Source organism: Zootoca vivipara, chromosome 5 (assembly GCF_963506605.1).
Source record: "Zootoca vivipara chromosome 5, rZooViv1.1, whole genome shotgun sequence".
Lineage (NCBI taxonomy): Eukaryota > Metazoa > Chordata > Lepidosauria > Squamata > Lacertidae > Zootoca > Zootoca vivipara.
The window spans coordinates 80201072-80228961 of record NC_083280.1 but is presented as its reverse complement, the minus strand read 5'-3'; the positions used below and the strand labels follow the sequence as shown (position 1 = coordinate 80228961).

The following is a 27890-nucleotide window of genomic DNA, read 5'->3' as shown; positions in this document are numbered from 1 at the left end:
GGCAAGGGGCAGAATGCTTTAATGCCTTTCGCTTTGACATACAAATTGTTGCGACTATCGCTTGGGAAAGTGTATATATGGGGTGGGGGGAGAACAACTCAAACCGGATGCAAAGAGAGGCCTGTACAAAGGCACTGATAGGATATCAAGTTTTTCCAGTGTTGAAGAAACAGCATTTCTAGCAAACTGTGCACATGAGGATGCTGAGATCAGGTTAAGTGCCAGCCATTAATTATTATTAAATTATAGTTATAATTAATTTTATATAGCACCATCAGTGTACATGATGCTTTTACACAGTAAAATACAGAGATTAAGATCCTGAACTGCTGATGCATGAGAAGTGCCAGATCCCATTCCAGAGAGGGCTGTTGTTCCGTCAAGAATCCGGACAGAAGGCTCTTCTGGTACAATTGGGTAACACTGAGATGCAGGGGGGAAACTGAACTTTCTGAACCCCCTTCTTTCAATGGCACCATGAAAGGCAAAAGCTATGGGCATCCAGCCTGGATGATTGGTTCGTATCAATGCTAAATTCAGGCCTTCCACTTGCCCACCCACCTCACTCGTTACATAGCTTTCTAAAACACAAAGCGCTCTTGCTTATCTGTTGCACTTCCTCCACGGAGCTCCCACACCATCTTCCATTCAGTGCTAGACATTTTCCTCTCTGAAGAGGATCCCGAATCTATTCCCCTATGGGCCACACTGCCTGGCCAACGACTTTTGCCTTCATTTATACCTCTCCACACAGTGAAGGGGCCGGCACTGTTTCCCTTCCTTCTCGAGAAAGAACAAGGTTGGACAGCAACTGATGATTTCCTTCTATCAGCCCACAACAGAAAGTGTTCTCTCATACTGCATTACGGTGTGGCACGCTGGTTTGACAGCCATGGACAGAGAGGCCCTACGGAGGGTGGTGAAGACAGCACAGGATGTCCCCTGAGTCTGCTAGACCAAGCAAGGAACATTCTCAGGGATGACCCACATCCTGGCCAGCACCTTTTTAATCTCCTGCCCTCGGGCAGGAGATATAGAAACATGATAAGCCGCACCAACAGGTTAAAGAATAGTTTCTACCTATGGGCCATGAGGCTGCTGAATGGAAGACAGCAACATTGCTGCTGACGTTAGGGGTTGGTGGTAGTACGACAGCACCCAGAGTGACAAGGACTAAGAGATTGTTGGGGGAAGGGGGGCTTGTTTAATCTCACTGTAAACAAGTGGTACAGTGACAAAGTATTTCTATTTCTATTTTTGGTCTAGGGTACGGTCCACTCTCTTGCTGCTAAAGGCTTGCTTTCATCCTCATAACATCCTTCTAGCAGTTGGAGGGTTTTTGGAAAAGGCTTGCTGGCCTAGTATTCCTTATCTTGCTCAGCTATCTCCCATCTGGAACTCCTTCCCGCTTGGCTCATGCATCCCATCTTAGCCGAATGTTCCTCCCCTGACCTGCTAAAGCATTCCCTGAAATCACAGCAGCTCAGCCAATGGGGTGAGGCGTGGGGCTTGTAAGCAATCGTCTAACATTTTGTATATAAAACAGCCCTGCCTAGAATGGGCTGCGGCAACTTTACCAATATGTAAGCTCATAGATAAACAGCATTGGCCATGTACCCATCTAAAATGTTTTGCCACGGTGCTGTTATAAAAGAGAAAAGAGTTTCCTTTTTAAAAAAGAAGAAGAAGAAGAAAGAGAATAGCAGGCAGGTGAAAAAAAAGCTGACAGAACCCTTTGGGGTAATATGTGTCGAATGTAGGCCCCAAAATCCTCTTCCATACCAAGAGTCCAGGGAATATTTGCAGTACCAAATATTTGCAGAAAGGAAATTAGACCCCATAATTTCTAATTGTCCAGTTGTAGTAAGGTAGCTTATGGAAATCAGAGGGAATATTTTCTTCCCATTTGAACAGAAGAACGGAGAGAAGTCGGGGTGAAGGCTGGTATTCCATCGTTTTGATTGTGGGTCCAAGTCCTATGTTGCGCCTTTTCTAAGTGGAACAAAACAAAAATAGCAGCAATAGGAAACATCTTTTGTATGTGCGTGTGGTGAGATGTCAAGAGTACAAACAGCGTCGATTTCCATGAAAACAACTTTTCTCTATTTTCCAGGATGGTCAGTGGAAGCACCTTTCATAACAGAGTCCTCTCCCCTTAAGCTCAGGGGATGGGACCGTGATTGTTAAAAGGCCAGTTTCTTAGGTACTTCCCAAGAGAATTCGCTTCTCCCAAAGTGGCCGTAACAGGCGGTCCTCTGATAGATGGGCTTCTTCAAATCCAGATCCCTGGTTTATTCAAAGAGAGAAAGAAGAAGTCATTAAGTACAGCTAGATAATGGGCGCGCTAATTTTTCCTGAATGGAATGGAGGCTGCCCAAAATACCAGAGACACGTAATAGCAGCTGCAAAGAACAGCTGTTTTAAAAGCCCAGGATGCCTACTCAGTGAGCTACTGGCCACATATTTGTTGGGCAGAGCAGCTGCCATGGATATGGTGTGAATGTGTGTGTGCCCGTTCACACACACACACACACACAGAGAGAGAGAGAGAGAGAGAGAGAGAGAGAGAGAGAGAGAGAGAGATCCCCCTTTCTCTCTGGTTACATTAGCATCTGTTTATTTTCTGTGATGTATCCTAGAAACACCTACCATCATTCACTTCATGGCCCATTCTGGCTTTGTTGAAGGAACCGGGCCTCTGTAAAGAGGGGCCGTGGCTGACAGACGTGGGCCAGCAGCAAATCACACAAAGTAAGTGGAGTTAAGTCTAGAAAAACCAGGATCCGCACAGGAGTGTCCAGGCCTAATGAGCACAGCAACTCATCTCTGGTAAGCCTCGCCCCTGTGAAGCAGCTGCTGAGACTGAAGGTCCCTGCCTTCCCACACCTGCCTAAGTTCTTTTCCCAAGCAATCTGAGACTGCGCTGGCATGCCTGCCTTTGCTCCTCCCTCTTCACACCCCTCCTGGTCCTGGGAGAGAGCTTGTCACAGCAGGAGGGGGAGACATCCATGCCTCTTTGCCAGCCGGACTCAGCGCAGCCCCTTGGCCTCTCTTCCTGCTTCTGCTTTTGGACTTCTCTCTGCCACAGACTCTCCCAGCTCACTAAGCCCTGATACCCCTTCAGCTTTTGACACCTCCTCCTCCCAGTCTTCTCCCTCTGAGCACCCATCAACAATCCCTGGACTCTAAGCCTTCTTCCCTTGAGGGCTCCACAGATGGTGTCTCCCATCACTCTGCTACATCCAGCCAGTCTATGGCAGTAGCTGAGTGGTAGACAACATACCTCAGGTTCAATCCCCTGCATCTCCATGTAGGGATGAGAAGGACTCCTGCCCGAAACACCTGAAAGCCTGTGATGTCTGTGATGACAATACTGTACTGGGATTCTCTAACATCTGAAACCAGGTCTCCTTTTCCCTAGCTGGAAGAACTGCACAGCCCACAGCAGACCTTTCAGAGAAGGAAGAACCTAGAGCAGTGCTTCCCAAACTTGGGTCTCCAGCTGTTTTTGGACTGCAACTCCCATCATCCCTAGCTAGCAGGACGAGTGGTCACGGGGTGATGGGAATTATAGTCCAAAAGCAGCTGGAGACCCAAGCTTGGAAAACACAGAGCTAGAGCCTTCCCAGGCAGCAAATCTACATTTGCATCATACATTTAAAGCAGGTATCATACCACTTTAAACAGTCGCGGCTTCCCCAAGGAATCTTGGGAACTGTAGTTTGTTAAGGGTTCTCTGAGTTGTAAGGAGACCCCTGTTCTCCTCCCAGAACTACAGTTCATCCTGTGAACTGCCCTGAGATCTTGTGATGATGGCCATATATAAATAAAATTAAAAATTATCAGCATGGTTTGACAGTCAAGCCCTGCTCCCAGGGAACTCTGGGAATTGTAGCGCTGGAAGTAACAACTCTCAGCATCCTCAGTGAACTACAGTTACCAAGGTGCTTTGCAGAAGCCATGACTGCTTAAAATGTTATGATACTGCCTTGGACTGCATAACTAACTCATTTGTTGTCTTGCTGCTGTTCTTTGGGTGTGCAACTCTGAGCCCATTAAGAGCAGGAGCTGAACTCTCATAAATAAGGAGAACTAGATCTCCACTGGAATGTTGCACCATCCTGGAACAGGATTTAGTTGGAAGCAACCAGAGTGGAGAAAGCTGATACACATGAGAAAGTGCATTTGCTATTTTGCCTTCTCAGTGTTTGAAATTCAGTAGTCTAATACAGTGGAACCTCGACTTACGAACGACTCAACAACCGAATTTTTCGACTTACGAATGGGGCAAATGGCCGCACGCTTACGAATTTCTCGACATCCTAATGGAAACCACGGCGGTTGTAGATCGGGTTTTTTCCGACTTACGAATTTTTAGATGGGGTTGCTTCGACTTACGAATTTTCCCGTTTCCAATGCATTCCTATGGGAAATCGCGTTTCCACTTTTCGACTTACGAATTTTTCGACCTATGAAGGTGCCTTCGGAACAGATTAAATTCGTAAGTCGAGGCACCACTGTACTTCTGGTTGCTTTGTATCTTCAGTGTGGTGGGGGTGCTGCAGTAAATTTTTTCCCCCTTGACAGAGAAAGCCCCTTGTAAAAGTGCTTACTTCACAATAGCGCCTGGCCGGAGGTCAAAATTCTGGTGTACGATGTTTAGCAGCTCTTGTTCGGGCTTTGTGGAGGTACCATACGTGAACAGCGAGATGGAGAGTGGCTCAGCCACGCCAATGGCATAGGCAACCTATGGATGAGAAGAAACAACAATTAGACCTCTCTGTGTGTATGTGGCAATTGATAACTGAAGCAATGGGCGAAGACTTGCTTGGAGAAATCCATTCTTGCGAAGGCACAATGACATGTGGTGGTGACAGGCTTATGCATATAAAACATAAAACTGCATCAGTTGTGTGCTGAACTTCCTTATGGAATTGTTTCAAAGACTGCTAAGATAACTGTTACATTCTCTATGCTTAAAAGAATATAGGTAAGAAAAGGAATTCAGGTAAGTAGAGGGCTAGAGGGGCTACCGACCTGCCTGTGTATACAGCCGCTTCTTATATACTGAAGCTACGGTATCAGATACAACAGTCTCAACGATATCCTTAATATAGCAGTTCCCCACAGGAAGCCATGTCTCTCAAGCAGGAAGTAGGTGTTGCAGGGCTATAACTACCCCCAGAAAAAAGCAGCCACACACTTTGCTTCCGCTCTCTGCCTGGTAACGTTTAGCCGTGATACAGTGCAGTTTGTACTTCAGACACCCTGCAGCAGGAGGAATGATGGAGGAGGAGGAGGAGGGCTTGATGGCTTCAGCAGCAGGCAGCCACAAATCTGCCACGCCGCTTCATTTCTGTTGACGGCTGCTAGGTGAGAAAAGGGCGGAAGAGGACAAAACCAGAACTTACCTGGACCAGGACACGGCGGCAAAGCCCGGCTTTCACCAAGGATTTGGCAACCCACCGGGCTGCATATGCTGCTGACCGATCCACCTTTGTGTAGTCTTTGCCCGAAAAAGCCCCACCCCCATGGGCTCCCCATCCGCCGTAAGTATCCACAATGATCTTCCGTCCAGTAACTCCAGCGTCCCCCTGCAATATTGCAATGGCAAGCGTCACTTCTAAATCTTAATGAGATGGTAAGGTGGCAAATGCTACAAAATGGATAACAACAACAACCTATCAAGAGGCCTCAGAAGAAGATGCCCCAGAAAACTGCCACATATTTCCTCTCTTTAGCCCTGTGTTTCTCAAACTCAGGTCCCCAGCTGTTGTTGGACAACAATTCCCATCATCCCTGAGCACTGGTCCTGCTAGCTAGGGATGATGGGAGCTGTAGTTCAACAACAGCAGGGGAATCCAAGTTTAAGAAACACTTCATCTTAGGACTTAAGATCCTGCCTTTATGGTGAACTATGTGTAGCCCTAAGTAAATATACGTGAAAATAAATGATATAAAATCATTGCAAGTTTACACTGTATAAAGGTAAAGGTAAAGGGACCCCTGACCATTAGGTCCAGTCGTGACCGACTCTGGGGTTGTGTGCTCATCTCGTATTATTGGCCGAGGGAGCCGGCGTATAGCTTCCAGGTCATGTGGCCAGCATGACAGAGCCACTTCTGGTGAACCAAAGCAGCACACGGAAACGCTGTTTACCTTCCGGCTTGGAGTGGTACCTATTTATCTACTTGCACTTTGATGTGCTTTCAAACTGCTAGGTTGGCAGGAGCTGGGACCAAGCAACGGGAGCTCACCCCGTCATAGGGATTCGAACCGCCGACCTTCTGATCAGCAAGCCCTAGGCTCAGTGGTTTAACCCACAGCGCCACCTGGGTCCCCTTACACTGTATAAAAGGTAAAAGGGCCCCTGACCATCAGGTCCAGTCATGTCCATCAGGTCCAGATGTGTCCTGTATATGTATCCTTAAAAGCACCCTCAGAATTCTCTGCAACGCACAAGGGTCCCATGGCAAACATGCAAGGTTTTCTCAGCGGCTAAGACAATGGGAAACGGTACCCTGAAATTAGAAAGCTTGAAAACCACTGTGACTGAGGGAAATTTTTGTTTCTTTTCTTTTGGGTATGCCTGCAGGTTTGATTTGGGGGGAAAGTACCAGTCATAACATAAATATGTGTTTCAGGAGAGCCTAAGGGGAGCAATAATAGATTTCCTCACGTCCACCCTGACAACACTTTATGAGGGAACACATACTTACCTGTGGTCCTCCAATAACAAACCGGCCACTGGGCTGAAGATGGTAGACTGTATTGTCATCTAGGTATCTGGGTGGAACCACAGCCTTAATGACATGCTCCTGCAGGGCCTTGCGCATGGCATCCAGAGAGATGGTCTCATCGTGCTGCACTGAGATGACAATGGTGTGGACACGCACTGGGACGACGACACCATCTTTCTGGACGTACTGAACTGTGATCTGGGAGTGAAGGAAGCAATTGTGAACTGTAGGGTGGTGGCGGGAGAAAAAGACACACCCCAAAACTCGCAAACCAACCCCAAAACAACAACTGCGCCCCCATTTGAGGCTCGGCCCGACTTTGAATGGCTTCCCTACCAAAAGAAATGGACAACTCTGCTTGCAGCAAGGGGTCTCTGCCCATTGGGGAGCAACATCCTCTTCCCACGGCAGCCCCCCCCCATGGCCCAGCCCATACCATTCAAGAGGGTCCCCAAGTCCTCCAGAGAGGCTTTTAGAGAAGTCTGCTGGGTAAAGGAGGGAACTTCATTCCATTTACAGATCTTGTGTTCGTCCAACCCATGGTTCTCACAGAACAGCAAGAATCACTTCCAAAAACGTAACATGCATAGGCCTCCCGACGCCAAAGAATGGTCAAATGGACAGGCCCTAGTTATGAGCAGAAGAGAAATAATCTGGGCTAAACCCACGAAAGTACCTGGGTTTTGGAGTCCGGCCTAAGCCAAGGGAGGACCCCGTTGCGCCTCAGCTCGGCCATTTTGGCATTCAGTTTGTGAGCAAGCATGATGGTCAAGGGCATACATTCTTCTGTCTCGTCGGTGGCATAGCCAAACATCAGGCCCTGCAGTGGGAAAGGGGCCATTGTTTTCCATCAGCAAAAAGAAGACGACAACAGCAACAAGGACTACTTTTCATGTATTAGCATCTTTAGAATTCGCTTCACAAGATTCTTTCTCCTTTTTCATTCTAGAATCAGCTTCCTCTTGCCTCCTTGATACAGCTCCTCCCATTAGTGTTTCGTTTTTATAAATGCTATTTTGTATTCCCTCGAGTGCTAGGGAGCCCTGAGGAAGTGTTTTACATGTTCTCTTTCCTTGTGAGGAGAGAGAGAGTGAATACTGGAGACTTACAGTGGTCCTAATCACAAACTACTAATTTTTACGTACATACAGGCTGAAAAGATAGGACACACACACACACACACACACACACACACAGCATTCCCAAGCAACATTCCCAAGAAGCTCCTTCGGCCAACAAGAAACCTCCTTTTCAGAAAGCACCGTCCACTCCAGGGATATGATGCTTCAACCAAACACTCAAAAGCATGTGCTTAATGAGTGCACAATCTTAGGGCTGAACCAGACATTGCTCACCGCAGAGGATCAGAGCCAGAGTTGCTACAAAAGCAGCATGGAAAGGTGCTGTTTGCATGGGAAATTAGTGTGTGGTTTGGGAGCTGCAAACCTTCCCCAGCCCATTGCTTTCCCCATTCAACTGACTCCCCTCAGCTGCTTTTCCCACTAGTTGAGCTTCCAGTTGTATGCTTGCTGTGTTGCAAGGAAAAGCAACTGGGGGGAGGAAGGCTTGCAGGCCAAAAACAGTGGGTGGGGAGAGGGTTAAGCAACCCCCCTCCTTTCTAGTTTCCCCACCACAGATGACGTCTTTTCCTCCCTTGCCCAGTTCAGCCATCAGATGCAAATGCAGTGAAGAGGATAGATTGCTTCTTCACTCTGGTCTTGCTCTGGATTTCTCACGTCTATCCAAAACACTGCTGCCAAAATCATTTGTTTTCTTATTGTTCCAACCGTGCAACACCCCTCTCCTCAGATCCTTTGCACTGGCTTGGCATCCCATACTTTTTAAAGCTCTAAGACCTTTTTCCATCCTGTCCTTTTGCTCGAATCCCCCTTACATTCGTGCTTGGGTGAGGCCACTTGTGACATGTATATTGATGATGATCATATGCCATGAAATATCACAATGCCCTGGTCGGGAACAAATTACAGAGGAGAGCCACTCTCAGGAGGCTTCCCCCCAACCCACACCTAGCCGGTTTTACTTTCACAATATTCCTGTGAAGTCAGGTTTGGCTGAGAGATAGTGGCTGGCTCAAGGTCACCCTGTGAGGTGTTTGTTTTTATTGTTGTTATTTACTGAAATTTATGTACCGCCCTTCGTATAGGTGACAAATTAGTACAGTGGTACCTCGGTTCTCGAACGAAATCCGTTCTGGAAGCCCGTTCGGCTTCCGAAACGTTCGAAAACCGGGGCGTGGCTTCTCATTGGTTGCAAGAGCTTCTTGCACTCAGCGGAAGCCACATTGCACGTTTGGGTTCCGAAAAACATTCGAAAACAGAAGCATTTACTTCCGGGTTTTCGCCGTTCAAGAACCGAAACGTACGGCAAAGGAGGCGATCGGGAACCAAGGTTCCACTGTAATTAGAAATTATTAGTTATAATTAGTAATTAACCAGTATTAGCCAAGGTTTGTTGCTCGGGGTGTGGCTAAGTGAGGACCTGACCTCCGTCTTCCCAGCTCTAGCTCAATACTTTCATCACCAGTTCTGTGCTCCTAATTCTTGCATCGGACTTGAGAGGTGGTAGCATTAAGTGGCCTTGGGTCCTGTACATGCTGATGCCTGCAATAATTGCTTTCATAATCCTGGTGACTGAATCCTGAAATGCAAGGTGCAAATCAACCCCCAGCTGCTTACTGGCACTTTTCACCAAGATGAATACTTCTGGTGAATATAAAGACGGAACATTTTTTTAATGTTCTCGCAATGATTACCTGGTCCCCAGCACCAACTTCTTCCTCCGACCTGTGCAGATGCACGCCCTGGGCAATATCGGGCGACTGTTGCTCCAATGCAACAAGAACGTTACAAGTCTTGTAGTCAAAGCCTGCGGAGGAGAATTGGAAGCCGTGAATTGCTTTTCTTTTCCGTCCTTCGAAGCCATGTGCCACAAGACCGCTGGGAACGTTTTACTTGGTTGCAAACATCCTTCCCCAGCAGGGCTGACAGGTTCTAGTTCTAAGGAGGGTGTGACCTTCCAGGAAGGGAAGAATTCTCAAATGGAGCAGTGATAAAAATGGTGGTATTTCATTCCATTTTTTTAAAAAAAAATCATTTTTATTGGTTTCACAAGTAAAAGTACAAATAAACAAAGAATAAGAAAAAATATCTCCAAATCTCAGGACTTCCCCCCCATCCCCTTCATGGGGTCTCGTTTTAAATATCTACTACTGCATTTTCATCCATAATCCAATTTTTATATCGAACCATATTATCATGGGCGTACCCAGGATCAAAACTAGGGGGGGCAAGGGGAGGGGCCAAGGCACGGAAGGGGAGGGGCCACAAAGTGGGCGGGAACGGCGAACTCGCGCTCCGCCGGGCTGTGCCCCTCCCTAGCAGCAGGGCTGGTGGGCGGAGGCGGAGCCCAGCCCAGCGGAGCGCGAGTTCAGCGTTCCTGCCCGCCGCGCCGCGCTCTCTGGTTCCCCGCCGCGCTTGGCCTTGCCAGAGGGCGCGACGGGGAGCTGGAGGGAGGGCGCAGCGCGGCGGGCGGGAACGGCGAACTCGCGCTCCGCCGGGCTGTGCCCCTCCCTAGCAGCAGGGCTGGTGGGCGGAGGCGGAGCCCAGCCCAGCGGAGCGCGAGTTCGGCGTTCCCGCCCACCGCGCCGCGCTCCCTGGTTCCCCGCCGCGCTTGGCCTTGCCTGAGGGCGCGCCGGGGAGCTGGAGGGAGGGTGCGGCGCGGTGCGGCGGGAATGGCGAACTCGCGCTCCGCCGGGCTGTGCTCCGCCTCTGCCCACCAGCCCTGCTTCTAGAGTAGGGCAGCTGCTCTAACTTGCCGCATGGTGGGTACGCCCTTGCATATTATCCATGGTAATTTTTACACTACAAGTGAAATCAAAACCCTGCTTTTGTCTCCTTCTGCTTACAGTGGTCTCCTAAGTAACTTATACATTTCCCCCATTCTTTTGTAAAGTTTTTATCCTCTTGGTTTCTGAATTTTCCAGTCAGTTTTGCCATCTCGGCATAGTCCATCAGCTAGGTTTGCCAAACGCAGAGAGGTTGTTTAATAGGTTCGCTAATTGGGGGATGTCCCATGCCTTGAGATCTCTAAGACTGAGCTGGATCAAAAACATCAGAGTCATTTTGTGTAGTACTGCAGACGGCATATACTGGGGACTAGGATCTGAGGAGAGAGGTGAGGGAAGACAGCAGAGAGAGTTCTGGTCCTCTCACTGGCACAGCCAATTTGCTGTAAAATATTTAGGCCCCCCAAGGTCCACTTTACTTCTGGGTCGGGCAGAAATATGATGCCCCTATTACATCTCATTTCGCTCTTGCAGAGTACATTGAGGCCAAATTTCTGCTACAAATTTCATGGGACCTCCACGATCGATCTCCTGACTTTAAACAAAAAGCAAAACAACCATACCCCGAAATTCAGCCTCGGGGAACCGCCAACTCATTAAGAGCAATAGAAGTTGCAGCGGTAGCGCATAACACCGACCAATGTAGGATGCTGTCTTATACTAAGTCACACCATTGGTCCTGTCTAGATCAGTACTGTCTGCACTGATTGGCAGCAACATCGCAGGGTGGCTTCTTCTCCCCCATCCTATCCGCTCAAAACTAAACAGCAGCCTTCTTTGGGCATCAGTTTTTTTAAAAAACAACAACAACTTGGGAATCAATCACAAATCCCCTGGATAAGAGATAATTTGATTCTTAAGGAGCAAGTTCTACTACATGAGAGCATACATGCAGATTGCAGAAACCTCTTCGTATATTAAAACATTGGATATTTTTTATCATTAAAGTGACCTGCAGTGCTGTTAAAAACTCTGAAGCTTGCTTTCCCTTCATTAGTGGGACCAAAGAGGGCAGCATTTCAAAAATGATACCAACGGGTGCAGCAAGGATATTTTACGAAGTACAAAAGGGTAGCCCCCTCCCCAATTTGTTCTGAAACAAACGGTCAAGTCTCCCTTTTTCTTACTGGAAAAAGAGCTGCTTTCTCATCAACAGTCCCTCTCCAAGGTATAATTTTTCCTCTTAGAATAAATGTTCTTTTACTAAGCATAGGGCTACTAAGGTTTAATGTGTGTCCATGCGTTCTTTTCCAGGAATGAGAAACTGACAATCTTCATTCCTGGCATGTAGAACGGCAGTCCATGAGTAAGCAACCCACCGTGCCAGATGAGCTGACAGGCCTGGGGTCTTCAGTCAAGAGAAGATCTGGCTGCAACACGTCCCCTTTGGACACTTGAAACTAAGCAGTGTCCCCAGCCACATGACTGCACCCCTTCATGGGGCAGAGAGATGCACCGGCCAGGTGCTTGGGGAATGGAGCCTTTCCAAGGCAGCTGATTGGCTGCATCTGCGGGGAATGCTCACAAGTAGATCTTCTGCCTGTAAGGGATACTGCTGCCGATTTGTACATTGCAGCCAACATCCCAGGAAAGCAAGCTCTTCATTAATCACAGAATTGAAGAGTTATAAGGGACCATGAGGGTCATTTAGTCCAACCCCTGCAATGCAGGGAATCTTTTGTCCAATGTAGGATTCAAACCCACGACCCTGAGATTAAGAGTCTCATCCTCTACCAACTGAGCTATCCCGCCCAGTGTGGTTTAGTGGTTAGTGTGTTGGACTGATATCTGGGAGACCGGGGTTCAAATTCCCACTTGACTCCAAATCTTGCTGGGTGACCTTGGGCCAGACACTGCCTCTTGGCCTAATCTACTCCACAAGGTTGCTGTGGGGATTAAAGGAGGAGAGGGAGAACCTTGTATGCCACCTTGAGCTCCTTGGAGAAAAAGGTGGGAAATAACTGCAATAAATAAATGAATGCCTTACTCGTGAGTATTTCATCCTTCCCACTTCAATTTCAGCGGGGGTCTGATTCGTTTCCTTAAGAAGCTACTCTCTTGCCCGTGACCAAAACCTGAAGCAAAGCACCAAACTGACTCTACCATATAAAACAGAGGTGCTTGTGGTTTAAATGAATTACTATAATAAATAATGTCTGGGTGTGAACCCTACCAAGTAATGACTAGTTCAAACATACCCCCATGCTCAAAACAAACCAACATAGAGGTCTACATTTTTTGGCTTAAGGAAGTCTACTTTCCTGTAGGTGTCTGTGTATTCTGGACTTTGCTGCTCTATTGGTCTCCTGTTCATTTCAGATTTGCATTGTTTCGTCTTTGCTTTGTTTGCATGCATTAATTGACTGCAATGCATTCTGATGCACTGGGAACAAGCCATGGGCAAAATGACATGCAATGTTAAATGTGTGGTTGGCACCAAAAACGCCAACTGTGCATTTATTTCAAACCCCCCCCCCAAAAAAAATAATAATTAACTTTTAAGTGTCCACACTTCACATATGGAACTCACTCCCAAGTGAACTATGGCAATCCTCAACATCCGCTATGTTTAGGCAACAGGTAAAAATTGAGAATAATATTACCAGCTGCCACCAGCTAGCAGACCTCCTGATGAATTGCACCGCATGAGTTGATGTAAAAATATAACCTTGGCCTCAGTAAAAAAAGTCTTAAAGCCTGTTTAAGGCCTGACAACTTTGTGGGCTCAAGAAGTCAAGTATGTCATGAATAGCAGGAATGCTACAAAGTGGCCCAGTGCAAAGGACATCCACGACGTCAACCCCGAGATAACCTTTAACCTCCCAGTAAATAGCTTTTCCTGTTCCTTATTAAAGGAGCTGGGAACTTGTCTCCTGGTGGCAGCTAAGCAATTCACAACACCAATTGCATCAGGCTTCTTCCTTGTCCTGGGTAAGCAGGCAAGCAGAGATGGACTAGTTCTACAACTTTTTGGCCAAGCAGAGTGACCCGGCATCATTCCATTGTTTTATCACCAACCTTTAGCTGAATCATCATAGCCTATGTTCATAATTGTGTCTCGGACGATCTGCTGGTAATCCACCACCGCTCTGGATGTGATCTCCCCGCAGAGCAGCACCATTCCTGTTTTGCACACACTCTCTACGGGGGAAGGAAAAACAAGTGGGAAACTCCGTTAGGTTGGCTCGAGTATTCATCTACAGTAAGCATGTTATTTGCTCTTTGGTACCTATGACTATCTAGCGTGTATACAGTTGTACCACGGTTCTCGAACGTCTTGCGACTCGAACGTTTTGGCACCCAAACACTGCAAACCTGTTCCAGTTTGCAAATGGTTTTTTGAAGCCGAACATCCGACACGGCCTCCGCAGCTTCTGATTGGCTGCAGGAAGGTCCCACAGCTAATCGGAAACCACGCCTTGGTTTTCGAATGTTTTAAGAAGTCAAATGGATTCCGTTTGAGAACCAAGGTACGACTGTATACACACTGAGAATAACTCGCTTCCCATTTTGTGCCTGCTCATCATACTGCAGTGACCTGCCCCTCTCATGAGATTGTTCCAGGGACCGAAGGCAGATAGGAATACAGTGGTACCTCAGTTTTTGAGCATCTCGGAAGCCAAACATTTCAGTTTTTGAACGCCGAAAACACGGAAGTAAATGCTTCCATTTTCGAACGCGCCTTGGAAGTTGAAAAGCTTCCACTGTGTGTTTTTCAATTTTTCAATTTTCTCCAATGACTTTGCCAACCGCCCTTTGCACCTCGGTTGTCGAACGTTTTGGAAGTTGAACGGTCTTCCGCAGGCATAGGCAAACTCGGCCCTCCAGATGTTTTGGGACTACAACTCCCATCATCCCTGACCACTGGTCCTGTTAGCTAGGGATGATGGGTGTTGTAGTCCCAAAACATCTGGAGGGCCGTTTGCCTATGCCTGATCTTCTGGAATGGATTGCGTTTGACAACTGAGGTACCACTGTACAATTCAATCAATGGTAATTAGACAACTGTCACCCAGCAAAAAACAAAGCAACAGATATGCTCCTCAAACTTTCTATCTACCCAAGGGGGGCTCCCTTGCTTTCTTTAAGCTTTGCAAAGCCTCTCAAGTGAGAACCTCATCATTCATCATTCAGCCTTTATTGGCATAATTTAAACAACAACTAAGAACCAAAGTGAGAACTTAAAGTCATAGGGGTAGAAATGAAAGCAAAATTGGGTGTGAGGAACCTCATTCTCTGGTCCCACCCCAAAATGATTTCTTTGTAGAGATCTACTTTTATACGCATGGTTGCCAGTTCCTGGGTTCCATCTTTGTCACGCTCTGGCGTGACCAAGGAATGGAATGCAGATTATGGATTTTGCAGGCTCCCCTTGAGTTCTGTTGGGACAACAGGGAGACAGATACAATGTGGGAAACATTTTGGAGGGGCCACACAAAACTCCCCCCCCCTGCTTTTGACACTTCTGCTAGTGGTCCTTGCAATATATATTTTCCCCACGCCACCTATCGCAATTACGTTTGGCTGGTAAGCGCAGAACAGCCATCATTTCAGACACAGTCTCTTACCACAAGCAACCTTGGCGTTTGGATCTTGCCTCAGGTGGGCATCGAGCACGGCATCGCTGATCTGATCGCATATCTTATCTGAAAGAGATCAGTTGGGCAACTGAGAGAAGAAACCAGAAACATTCCTGCTTTCGACACATGGGATTGACAAGCGGAAAGTTTTGTTTAGATACTCTGCAGTTTATAGCTCTGTCATATGCATGCTGCCTGCCCCCACCCAAGAAAAATTCAACCAATTGAATCCATTAAAAAGCCAAGTCGTGTGCTACAATTTGCCCAGCAAAAGCTACTAATCATATGTCTGTTATACAGAGATGCTGAACGACCCAATTCTCATTTTGCGTCTTTTCATAATATTGTGACGAGCTACCCTGGCCATGAGATTCTCCCAGCTCTAAGGCTTTGAAGGAGCAAAGACAAATTGGAGTAAAATCCAATTCCACCGGTGACCAGACCAGTGTGGCCGAGACAAAAATGAAACAAGATACAGAGGGAATATGCCTGCAAAGATCAGATACTGCTAAGGCCACAGCTGCCGGCAGAGCCAGTCTCAAATGAATTCCTCCACCACCATCCCAGATTGAGATCCTTTAGTCCTCCCAATTCACAGTGGGAAGCCACCTGAAGTATGCAGAGGAATAGTAAAGTGAGCAGGGATGGGGAACCTCTGGCCTTCCAGGTGTTGCTGGACTCAAACTCCCTGACCGTTGGGACATGTTCCCTGGGGCTGGTGGCAGTTGGAGTCCAAGAACATCTGGAGGGCCAGATTCCCCATTCTTGGTGCAGGGCTCACTTACCCTGAAGGACCTGTTTCTGAGGTTGCACCAAGAAGTCTCAGGAACCTCAGCCCAGCAAAGCAGAAGGAAATGTGGCTTGAGGAAGCCGGCCCCTTGCCTCTCAGAAACAGAGGGGCCAACCAGTCTTCTGCTCCATTTCCCCCCTAAATGGGAAGACATCCACTGTGGTGGTGGACAGCCAAGCTTGGCGAGTGGAGCATTTGTCTTGCAGTTGGGCTACGTGCAGCTTTTAAGGCTTAAACAGCACCAGCCTTTCGACTCTGGGAAGGGCCCATAGATCAGCGGTGGAGCGCATACGAACGGTCCCATGCTCAGTCTCCAGGGAGGTCTAGGGAAGGACCTCTGCCTGACTCTCTGGAGAGCCTTTGCCAGTGGTCTGGCTTGGTCTAAAGCAAGTCCCTAAATTTCTTAAAACAACTGCTAGTCACAAAGGCTCAAGAAGTGCCCCATGTTTCCCAGTAATGCTATATAATGAATTGAAATGGATTTTTAAACTAACATTTGTAAAAACAACAAACCCAGAAGCTTTTTTTGGGGGGGGGATTATAGGGATAGAACTACCTGAACTCATCCTCCCTGTATGCTGCAGGGCAAGGGGAGGCTTTAAAAAGCAAAGAAAACCCGCAAAATTTGAAGATTTAAGTGTGAAATACCCTTCTGCAAGCTGGGAGCCAGCTCCGGGAGGCTTGGATTAGTTTCGATTGTAACGACATACAGTGGTGCCTCGCTAGACGAATTTATTCGTTCCACGGGTCTTTTCTTATAACGAAAAATTCGTCTAGCGAATCCCATAGGAATGCATTGAATTTTTTTTGAATTTTTTTTTGCCCATAGGAACGCATTAATTGAATTTCAATGCATTCCTATGGGAAACCGCGATTCGCTAGACGAATTTTTCATAAAACGAATTCATCTAGCGAGGCAACCTCCACTCGAAAAATCCTTTCGTTAAGCGGAAATTTCGTTAAGCAGGGCATTCGTTAAGCGAGGCACCACTGTACAGTAAAGGGAAAGAAAGGAAGCTTGTTACTGTTGCAAACTGTTGAACGCTAGTGTTAGAATTATCAAGATAAAAGGACTGGGAGCTTTTTCTCTTCAGGAATTGGACTTAACAGAGCAGAATAGAGCCAGTCCAGATAAAAACGAATTTGGGATGTAAGAACTAGCACCATCTTGGATCCTGCAGCTCATGAGTCTTATCTTGTGAAATTTGAGATTTAACATGGAAGAAGACACGCCATCTGGTTGGGAATACAATGGCATGCAGTATGTTCTGGAACAACTATACGAGACACTGGATGAACTACGGGAGGCCAGAAAGGAAAGAGTTGAATTTTTTGAACTCTTGAAAAAAACATCTGCCACAGGAAGAAGAAAAGGATTTTGAAGGACTTAATCAACCCAACAAAGTTGAAATTCAACAGGAAGCGAAGGATTTGAACCGTGTGCAGCCAGTGAGAGGGGCTGCACAGGAACTATGGGGGAAATTAGGGGCTCCTGACAAGAAGATCTGGAAGGATGCTCCCCCAGTGAGAGAGGGGAAGCAAAATCCAGGAAATAAACCAACCATCTGGGGAGATAAACAGGGGAAATATCTGAATGGGAAATTAAAGAAAGGATGGCGGTGGGTATGGATTAAAGAATCAGTCAGACAGCAGTGCATGGTGAGGGAGGCGGGTGGGCTGAATTGGATCAAAGCTGGTGTGGGGTGAGAATATGGGTGAATGTATTAAGTGGATGGATTGAGACAGTCTGGAACTGGAAAGGTATTAATGGAACTTGTCCAGGCATCTGGGGACTTGGCAACCAGGGGAAGGAGGGATGAAAAAGCTTTTATTTGATGTTAAAAGGGATAGTGAAAATAGTAAAGGAAGGAATGGAGTACTTGTGGGGGGAAATTATAGGCTAAAGGGATTAAAAATATGAAGTTAGTTATGATATTAATGGTAAAAATAGAATGTTATTAAGAATGATATTGAAATATTCTTTTTATTTTTATTTTTTGTTTAAGTATGAATAGCTGTATTTGTGGGATTTAAATTAGACTCTGAGAGGGAGGGTCGGGGAAGTCGAAGTTATTGGCAGGGGGTTGGACTGGATGGCCCTTGTGGTCTCTTCCAACTCTATGATTCTATGATTAATAAGTCGTAAGTATAAGATTTGTTTTTTATATTTTTTTGTTTTTGATTTTTTTTGTTTCTTTTTAATGCTTTTTCTTTTTCAATTTTTTCTCATTTGTATGGTATTTTCTTGTGAATGTTAACTGTGGTCCTTATATATATCAGAAAATCTTAATAAATATATTTTTTTTAAAAAGAACTACCTAAACTGTGTAGAAACTTATTCATGCATGCTACAGCGGCAAGAATATTACTTGCCTCAAAGTGGAAAGAAGCAAAAGTCCAAGTAAAGGAAGAATGGATACAAAAAGCTTATGGAATATGCAGAAATGGCGAAAGTTATGGGAATAATAAGAAATCAAGAAAACAAACTTTTTATAAAAGAATGGAAATGGTTTATGGAATATTTGCAGATAAATTGTAAACAGATAAGAACATTGGCAGGATTATTGTAATAACCTGCAGTTTTATAAGAGTATATCATTAAAGTAGATGAATAAATTAGCAATTCAGTTAATTTGGAAATGCAGAAGATATTAAAAATAAATTTAAGGAACCACGTAAAGATGGGGAAAGGAAGTCAAGGTTTGAATTGTTATAATGATTGTAAAATTGGTGAAATGTACGAACCTGAAAAGCATAGATAAAATAAATAAAAAATTTAAAAGAAAAGTGCCTCCTCTTTCTGCCTTGTTGCCAACCTGGGACATCAGATATTCATCAACATATTGCAGATGGTGTTACATGAGAGGGTTGGCCAATATTAATTGACTAGCAACTTCTCAGAATCCTGACTTCATAGCTGGAAAGAGGGAACACTTACTGCATGATACCCTACCTAGCTTGGATCACAGTACCATTATGCTGCTTGCTACTGGACTGAGTAATTCCAAATATGACAATATTTAACTTGGGCTAACACAATGCTTCTTTAATATTTTTATTATTGTTGTTAATTTAATCTCTATACTGCCCTTCATCTGAGGATCACAGCGTGGTTTACAATATAAAAACACAAGAATACAGTGGTACCTCGGTTTACGAACTTAATCCGTTTCTGAAGTCTGTTCTTATACCAAATCCGTTCTTAAACTGAGGCGCGCTTTCCTTAATGAGGCCTCCCGCCGCCATTGCCCTTCCACTGTTTGGTTTCTGTTTGTAGACCAAGGTAAAGTTCGCAAACCGGGACACTACGTCTGGTTTTGCAGAGTTCGTAAAATGAATAGTTCGTAAACAGGGCTGTTCGTAAACCGAGGTACCACTGTACATACTATCGTACCAAAAACCATTCTCCTTGCACACACAGTTTAAAAGGTAAAGGGACCCCTGACTGTTAAGTCCAGTCGCGAACAACTCTGGGGTTGTGTGCTCATCTCGCTCTATAGGCCGAGGGAGCCGGCCTTTGTCTGCAGACAGTTTCCAGGTCATGTGGCCAGCCTGACTAAGCCACTTCTGGCGAAACCAGAGCAGCACACGGAAACGCCATTTACCTTCCCGCTGTAGCGGTACCTATTTATCTACTTGCACTTTGACGTGCTTTCGAACTGCTAGGTGGGCAGGAGCTGGGACCGAACAACGGGAGCTCACCCCGTCGCGGGGATTCGAACCACTGACCTTCTGATCAGCAAGCCCTAGGCTCAATGGTTTAGACCACAGCGCCACCCGCGTTCCTTCCTTAAAAGGCCACAGATTGTTCAATTAGGCAAATGCCTAGGAAAAGAGGAACGTTTTTGCCTGGCACTGAAATTTATATAATGAAGGTGTCAGGTGAGCCTCTCAGGGGATCGCATTTCAGAAGTGAGGAGCCATTGCAGAAAAGGCCCGTTCTCATGTTGGTGCCCTCCAGACCCTCTCATAGAGAAGGCACATGAAGAAGGGCCTCAGGAGATGATAGCAGGGTCCGGGGTTGGACATGATCTACAACAGGCACATCCAACTCCTAAGAGATTGTGATCTACTCACAGTTTTAAAAAAACTGGCAGTGATCTACCCATTGTCATTGGATGGACCAGAGTTGTTGAGCTTTTTTTAGGGAGCCAGAGTTGTTGGGGTTTTTTTGGGGGGGGGGAAATAGAGATCGCTCAGGGTCCAAGGATCGACCAGCATCAACCAGGAACACCCCACGATCAACCAGTAGATTGCAATTGACCTGTTGGACATGCCTGATCTACAAAATCAACAGACCCACTAAGGAGACCGGAAATGAAGATGGCTAGAAGCAAGGGTGTAAACTTCCACTGGAGAAGAAGCTCTAGTCTTGCCAGGGGGGGAAACAGACAGAAGCGGAATTTGACATTTTGATAACAGCAAATCCATGTGGATCAGAAGGAGAAAAAAGCCAGATGGGATCATGTTGAAAAGAGACACTCTGTAGTGTGTGGGCAAGCAGGCTGGCAGGCCAGCTGGCAGAGGGGTAGGTACAAGGATTCTCTGCCCCGTCAGTGGCATCAAAGTCCTTGGTGGTGCAGCTAAAACTCTTTGCATGTGTTTCTCGGATCAGTTCTGTACACAAGGACAAAGGCTGCGATCTTAACCCTGCTTATCTGGGAGTAAACCCCAGTGAATTAAACAGGAGTTGTTTCTGAGCAGACGTGGTTTAGGACTGCACTTTACACAGCCTTTCAGTCATTTTGTGCCCAAGTCTGGTCATCATCAGTGCGGCGAGGAAGCTTTTGTAATGCACGTGAGCCTTCTGGCCGGTCCAGATGGTACTTTTTGCGGTTCAAGCATGCATGATGATGTTCCTCTCCTGGTATGTGCCAGCCATGCTCCAATATCTATGGAAAAGGCCCTCCTGGCAGTGCATTTCCTTAACCAAAGCATGTGCCATGGCGACTTGAGGTGGGGCTTTCTCAATCATGGCTTCCTAAATATGGAATTCCCTCTTATTGATGCTTGTTGATATCATTTTTCGTCAGCTATGGCAACAATATCCGTTCCATTCAGCGCATGAGGATAAACAAACACTGTTTATTGTTTTGGGATTATATACTGTGCTTATTATGATTGTGCTTATTTTGTAGTTTTATTGCTGAAGTTTTTACTTTGTATTATTATCAATTGTTGAGGGACGTTAAATAATAATAATAATAATAAATAATAATAATAATGTGAAGTGTTCAAAGCAAGCACTGCTTAAAAGCTTGCACCCTTAGATGTTTCTTGCAACGATAAATTTGAAATACTTCTCCTTTCCCCTTTTTGTGCCAGTATCCTGACTGTCCTCACCCCAGAATAGTGGGGGACCACCCTATTTTCACCTAAAAGCCCTACAAGTAGATTAGGGAGAAAGTGACTTATGTAGCAGAGGCTTGTGGCAAAGCGCTTGGGATCCAGGAGAACTGTGATTAGACCTTCAGCCCTCCTCCCCCCTTTTTAAAAAAATATGTACCAGTCCTTCTTGAATTCAGCAGTGGATGGCTGACTAGGATAGGGGATATGGGGAGAGGAGTAAATTCCTTCCCCAGTTAAAAATCACTCCCCTTACAAGATGCTAGACTATATCCACAACCTCCTTCAATTCACCAGCAGCTGCTTTTAATGTGAATTTTGAAAAGCCCAATTTGGCTCTGAACTCTGCTTTCCTCGGCCCGAGTTCAACTAGGGTAGTCATCTTACAATCTGGCCCTGTCAACTTTGCCTTTAGCAGCAACGAGATCTGCATCAGTTAAAAAGGTGGTCGTGTTCCGTTTCATGCCATGAAGAAGTCCATGTGCGGGTTATGCCTGCCTAACCTCTGTTAAAGACACAGGAACAAACCAAGTTGGCTTTGCTGCTGTTGTTCCTGGTCAGTTGGCAAGCTTCCATCACACTGGCCCATTTAATCTAGAAGCGATCCGAGTGATGATTGCATCAGGCTTTATATGGGTGGATGTGAACACTCGGCCTTCTTTCAACTTCTAAATGGGTCCAAGGTGATAACGAACTTCCCAACGCCATGTACCACTTCCTCGCAGGATTAATGATTAACCAGTAGACAGGGATTCTGGAATGGCTGCTGAGTGGGGTGGGGGAAGAGGAGGAGGAGTTAGAGACCAACCTCTGATTGGCTGGGAGGGCAAGCCACCCCATCTCCAGGGATGGCCAAAAGAAACAAAACAAAACACACAAAAAAACCCAGCTGATGTAACCAAGGCTAATTGATAATGGACTGGGAGGGGTGCAATTTCAGGACCCTGCAGTGCCGTACTAGCTGTATCTTGGGAACAGAGTTTAAGTGTGGAGAGAGAAGGTGAGCAACAGCATGGAGAGTGGAAACCAAGTTGAGGTTGAGAGAACTTTTAGTTTCTATGCTATGCTGTAAATCTTAAGAACTGTGCCTTTTCAAAAGATCCATCTTTAATACTGGACCCCCTTGACTCTCCCCCCTTAAAAGCAATTCTGAGATCCCCGACAGTAGACAGAATCATTGTGTGGAACTGTTCCATCCTTAAATCATGAGAAAGGGTCTTGTTCTTTGTTCTTCTCCTTACCCAACTCCTTCAGGACATGGGGCGCCACCTTCTCGGTGGTGGCCCCAGAGAATGGAAGTCCATCCCTATAGAAACCCACCTGGCATCTCTCTCCCTTTCTTACCGTGGGGGAAGTAATCAAAGACATTCTTATTCTAAGTGTGTGTTTGCAGCAACTGTTTTCCGATTCTGCCGCTGCATTTCACGCTGATCAGTTTGGGGTTCATAACATTTGTCATGGCAACTACTCTACAGTTTTGGTTAAATGAACTGAAATGCATGGCATCGTATTTCTGTTCTAGATTAGGAAAAGAAACTTGGAATATTTCGGATGAAATTCAAACAGAAGTTAAACTCTGGAAGGAGGGGCGGTGTGTTTACATTGAAACAGTGACAGCGCCCGATTTTATTTTTTTTATTTTTTTATGTGACAACCTGATACTGTCAGAGCCAGGTGAGATGACACAGAGCCGAGTGAGATGTCCTAGCTGCCATGTTTGTCCAAACTTGCTGTGTGCTTTTCTCTGATGTTGCGTCACTGGGACACATGCACTACACTGCTACAAAAAGACCCTTCCAAGGTTGACACTGCACTTCTCGGAAATCTGTTGCAATAACTAAAACCCAAACCTGGGTGGTTATTTACCTCGCTTGACAGCTGTGAAACTTTGTGCAACGAAGCTATAGCCTGGTCCCAAATGTGGGCAAAACACACTTACTTGCCTGGGGAAAGTGGTATGTAAAGACTAGGCCACAATTTAGCAAGTAATTAATCAAGAGGATTTAACAGCACATTCCAAAGCATGTCTTCTCAGAAGTCCCAGACATACATTTAAGAACTGCAGTCTTAATTGTGGCTCCTCTATGCTGGGTTGCAGTTTGTTTGATCCAGTTTGGTTTTTTCACTATATAATATTGTTCCCCGATTGCACAGACAACCTAAATGTATTCCCCCACCCCCAACAAAGGCATGTCTTCACTTCTAAGTACTATTTGCTTGCAGAATGGGTCAGTTTATATATCTGGAAGAGGCAAGTGGAAGACATTTTTCAGTCTTACCCAGGAGAAACTGGACTATCCAGTGGGATGCCTGTCTTTGGTTTGCATCATCCACCTGGTCGCTCACCATCAACCCTCCCCTCCCTTAAGGAAGGCGGAAAACCACTAGAGGAAAAGTATACAATTTGCACATTCCTTCTGTTGACTGTCATTTGCTCATTTCTTGTCAAGGAAACTATTGTAGGTTTTGCACTACTCTACTTGACTCACGGGACGCGGGTAGCACTGTGGGTTAAACCACAGAGCCTAGGGCTTGCTGATCAGAAGGTCGGCGGTTCGAATCCCCGCGACAGGGTGAGCTCCCGTTGCTCGGTCCCAGCTCCTGCCAACCTAGCAGTTCGAAATCACGTCAAAGTGCAAGTAGATAAATAGGTAGCAGTTCGAAAGCACGTCAAAATGCAAGTAGATAAATAGGAACCGCTACAGCGGGAAGGTAAACGGCGTTTCCATGCGCTGCTCTGGTTTGCCAGAAGCGGCTTTGTCATGCTGGCCACATGACCTGGAAGCCGGCTCCCTCGGCCAATAACGCGAGATGAGCGCCACAACCCCAGAGTCGGTCACGACTGGACCTTATGGTCAGGGGCCCCTTTACCTTTACTTGACTCACACACACACCACAGATCAGTGACCGGAGGCCCCAGGGTCAAATCCTGCCCTCTGAGGTGTACAAGCTGGCCCAGATACAGGAGACATGTGTGGCAGGTCAAAGGAGGGTAATCATGGACCTTGCAAAACTGTGGCTATCCAGCCACATAGACTGTACAGGGGAATTACAGTAGTGTATGTGGGGAACACCAGACAGATAACAAACTATACTGTGTTATTTTATTTGATTATATTGATGGAACTGTGGTTTGCTTCTTTTTATGCTTCGTTATTGTTGTGAGTCACACTGAGCTCAGCTTTGTTGTTGGGGAAAGCAGCATACAAATATCAAATAAACTTGTAGCTCTTGCATATCCCAAACCAGTGTTACCCAGCTGTTGTTGGACTACAATTCCCATCATCCCCAACCACTGGTCCTTCTATCTAGGGATATTGGGAGTTGTAGTCCAGCAACAGCTGGAGACCCAAGTTTGGGAAACCCTGTCCTAAACCTACTCTTGCAGCCAAATTATACCTTCTTTGGCTTTCTGGAGCATCAATGTTCTCCCTAGAGCATTACAGTGGTACCTCGGGTTACAAACACTGCAGGTTACAGACTCCGCTAACCCAGAAATAGTACCTCTTCAGGATGAGAACAGAAATAGAGCTCCGGCGGCACGGCGGCAGCAGGAGGCCCCATTAGCTAAAGTGGTACCTCAGGTTAAGAACAGTTTCAGGTTAAAAACGGACCTCCGGAACGAATTAAGTTCTTAACCAGAGGTACCACTGCACACATCACTCGGAATCTGAAATGGGGGTGTGACCAGAAGACCAAATAATCCCACTGATCTCCAGTTATCAGAATATTTACTGACAAGCCTCCAAGAATCTAGACAAAGCTTTTTCTTTAAAAAAAAAAACAACTCAGGCTAAGCTGTAAACTTTAAATAATCCTGTTTATTTCAGTGGGAGAGAACTGGGCATATGTTTAACTTCCCTAGTTAAACATGCTTTAATTTGAGAGTTCAAGGGTTGGGGGCGTACCATTAAGCAGAGAAAGACAGCTTGGGGATTCTAGAGAGGGAACTGGATCTCAAAACAGACCGGTGCTCTGGGCAAAAGGGAACAAAAACCTGGCCTTTTCGAACAGAAGAATCAAGGTTGGTTCATACATTTCATAGTTATCACTTATTGACATATGTGTGAACGGACCTTCAGAAATCTAAGACCACTGATACCACAGAAAGCTTTGCCAAGTTTTCTAGTCAGTATGGCCAGCAGTCAGGGGTGATGGGGAACTATAGTCTACCAAGAACTGAAGGGCTACAGGTTCCCCTCCCTTAATGTAAAAGTTCAAATGTCATTCTTAGTGTCTATAAATATAATGTAAGAAACAGGATCAGCCAACGTCTTGGCAAACGGATGGAAGCCTAAGGTGCTGGCAGCCCCATTAACTGGACAAAAAATGGCTCCTCGGTGTTGTGGAGTGCCAGAATTCTCCCGCAGTCGCCAGAGGCTGTTACGTGCCAGATAAGAAGTTGGCACAAGATATCCGGTTAATGCATCGAGAGGGGGAGCAAACTCTGGTGCGACCTCTCCCCCATCCAACTGAATGCTAATAACTAAACGAGTCCTTCTGTTTTGATTTAATTCCGCTGACAGTTACATAATCAGAAGGAAAGGCCTGAATCACGCTGAAAGATCTGCGGTGCCAAAAACACATCTGAGCACCTCAAAAAGCTCTAATACGCATGCATGCATGCACATACACACACACACCGGCCTTGTCCGAAAGATCATTTGTCTGTTTGCATCTGCTGCAAGCACAGCCCAAGCCTCAGATAAAACAAACTTCAGCTGAAATGTTGGCACAGATAACAACCCACTGCCTGTTTGTTCCCTTTTCTTTAAAAAAAAAAGTTTCAATTAGCCGTGCTTTTTACAAAAATTAAGAAAGAGGTGTGATGAACCTTAGTGTATAGGGAGGAGGAGGCCGGATAATATGTCCTAGCTTCATGCCCAGCTGCTATGGGGAATGATTTACAGTTTAATGATATAGCAAGCATGTGGGAGAATTCCACAAGGTCCACTGAAATATCAGATTAATGCAGCCCCCAGCTAAAGAGACCAAAGGCGGCCAGTGTTCTTGTTGTGCCCAGTTCTACCGGTGTAGGAACATACAGATCTATTTATTTTTAATAGCTGCACAGAAGTTTTAACTGGGAGGGGGAATCACTTTGGCTTACGAGCTCTTCTGCATAACTCCAAAATATGGTACACACGAACCAAGAGGAAGAGGCCTAATAAAATACACCATCTTAACAATTTTTAAAAAGTGTGTGCACACTCAACTCTTGTTGTCTGGGAGCATCACTGCGACAGACGCAGACGTTCAGTATTTTAAATCCCATTGATTTCAAACTGGCTGCAATCCTATGTACCTATGTCCCTTTACTTGGAAGTAGGCTTGGCAGAACTCACCAGGATTTGCATCCTAGCAAACTGTAACTTTGGCTGGATCGTGTCCATCAGTGCCAGATCTGGAGCTATCCAAGCTGGGGCATGGGCATTCCTGACGGGACTATTCTGAAAGGTGCACATGGTCAAATCGCAAAACAGAAAGAACTGCAGTGGCTAGCAGTGGTTTTCGAAGCTATGCCCCCCGGGGAATGAATCAGGGTCTGCAATGGCATCCCCGGAGAGGCTGCTTTTAGCTCTCACATGAATCAATACCGTAGCAGAGGAAAAGAAGCCCAAAACTTCGACTGCGTGCACGCCATCCATTTAAAGCACGTTGAAAGCACTTCCTCCGCCCCACAGAACCCTGGGAACAGTAGTTAGTTAAGGGTGCTAAGAACTGTAGCTCGGAGAGGAGTAAACTACAATTCCCAGATTTGGGGGGGGGTGAGGGGGACATACTTTATATGTGCTTTATAGACACACGCACGCGGTATGCCCCCCTGCTAAAAAAAATTAATACTACAGGATCTCCTTGCAACCTTTCAAAACGAGCTGCAATCCCCTGCGGCAAGTCCTTACCTGGGTGTCCTTCCCCTACCGATTCCGATGTAAACATGAACGTCCCTTCGTCTTCATTCAGTGTGTGGTCGCACAGGCTATCCAGCGTCTGCGTCCCATTCATCATTTTTGCTCTCTTTTCTCCCCCCTTCCTGTTAACGCTTTCCTCTGCGTAGGGAAGAAGAAACCTCCTCGGAAAAGAGCAGCGCAAGAGATCTGACGTTGGCAACCTCTCCCTTGTAAAAAGGCAGCAAGGCTGCGCTTTATTTAAACCGGCGGCTTCGGATTACACCTCCCCGTGCGTAAAGCGCAGGCTCCCCGAGTGCGCGCCGGAGACGCACACGCGACGGAAACGGCGGGTCTCCCTCTGGCTGGAGCTGTCAATCCGCCCGCCTCCAATATATGGAAAAGCGAAAGTGCCTCAGCGATCATGTGAGGAGATCGGGAGAGCCCATTTCCTCGCAGGGGAGAGGGGGAAAGCACGCTCCCCCCCTCAAAAAAAAGTGCGCGCGCGCGCAGGGAAGATCTCTCGCGCGGATCAGGAGGATGCCTTTGTATGCGCCCCCCTGCGGATCTCAGCTGCTGCTGAAAGGGTTGCGCTCTCTCTCTCGTTTTCTTTCGCGGGGAGGAATCCAGGGGAAAGTTTCCCGAAGTTTGCGCGCTTCGCGGTTGCGTAACAGAAATGGC

At 46.3% G+C, this 27890-nt stretch overlaps 1 protein-coding gene across 1 annotated transcript; it reads right to left on the bottom strand.

Annotated features, from left to right (window-relative positions):
- On the bottom strand, nt 1–27582 carry MAT1A (methionine adenosyltransferase 1A). The gene is made up of 9 exons (XM_060274995.1): nt 27225–27582; nt 15174–15251; nt 13624–13746; nt 9514–9626; nt 7417–7560; nt 6720–6938; nt 5412–5594; nt 4614–4747; nt 1–2286 (listed from the first exon to the last, which is right to left on the bottom strand). Exons 1-9 carry the CDS (start codon nt 27328–27330, stop codon nt 2184–2186), a joined length of 1203 nt encoding a protein of 400 aa, XP_060130978.1. The 5' UTR covers nt 27331–27582; the 3' UTR covers nt 1–2183.
- Nucleotides 27583–27890: the final 308 nt, after the last annotated feature.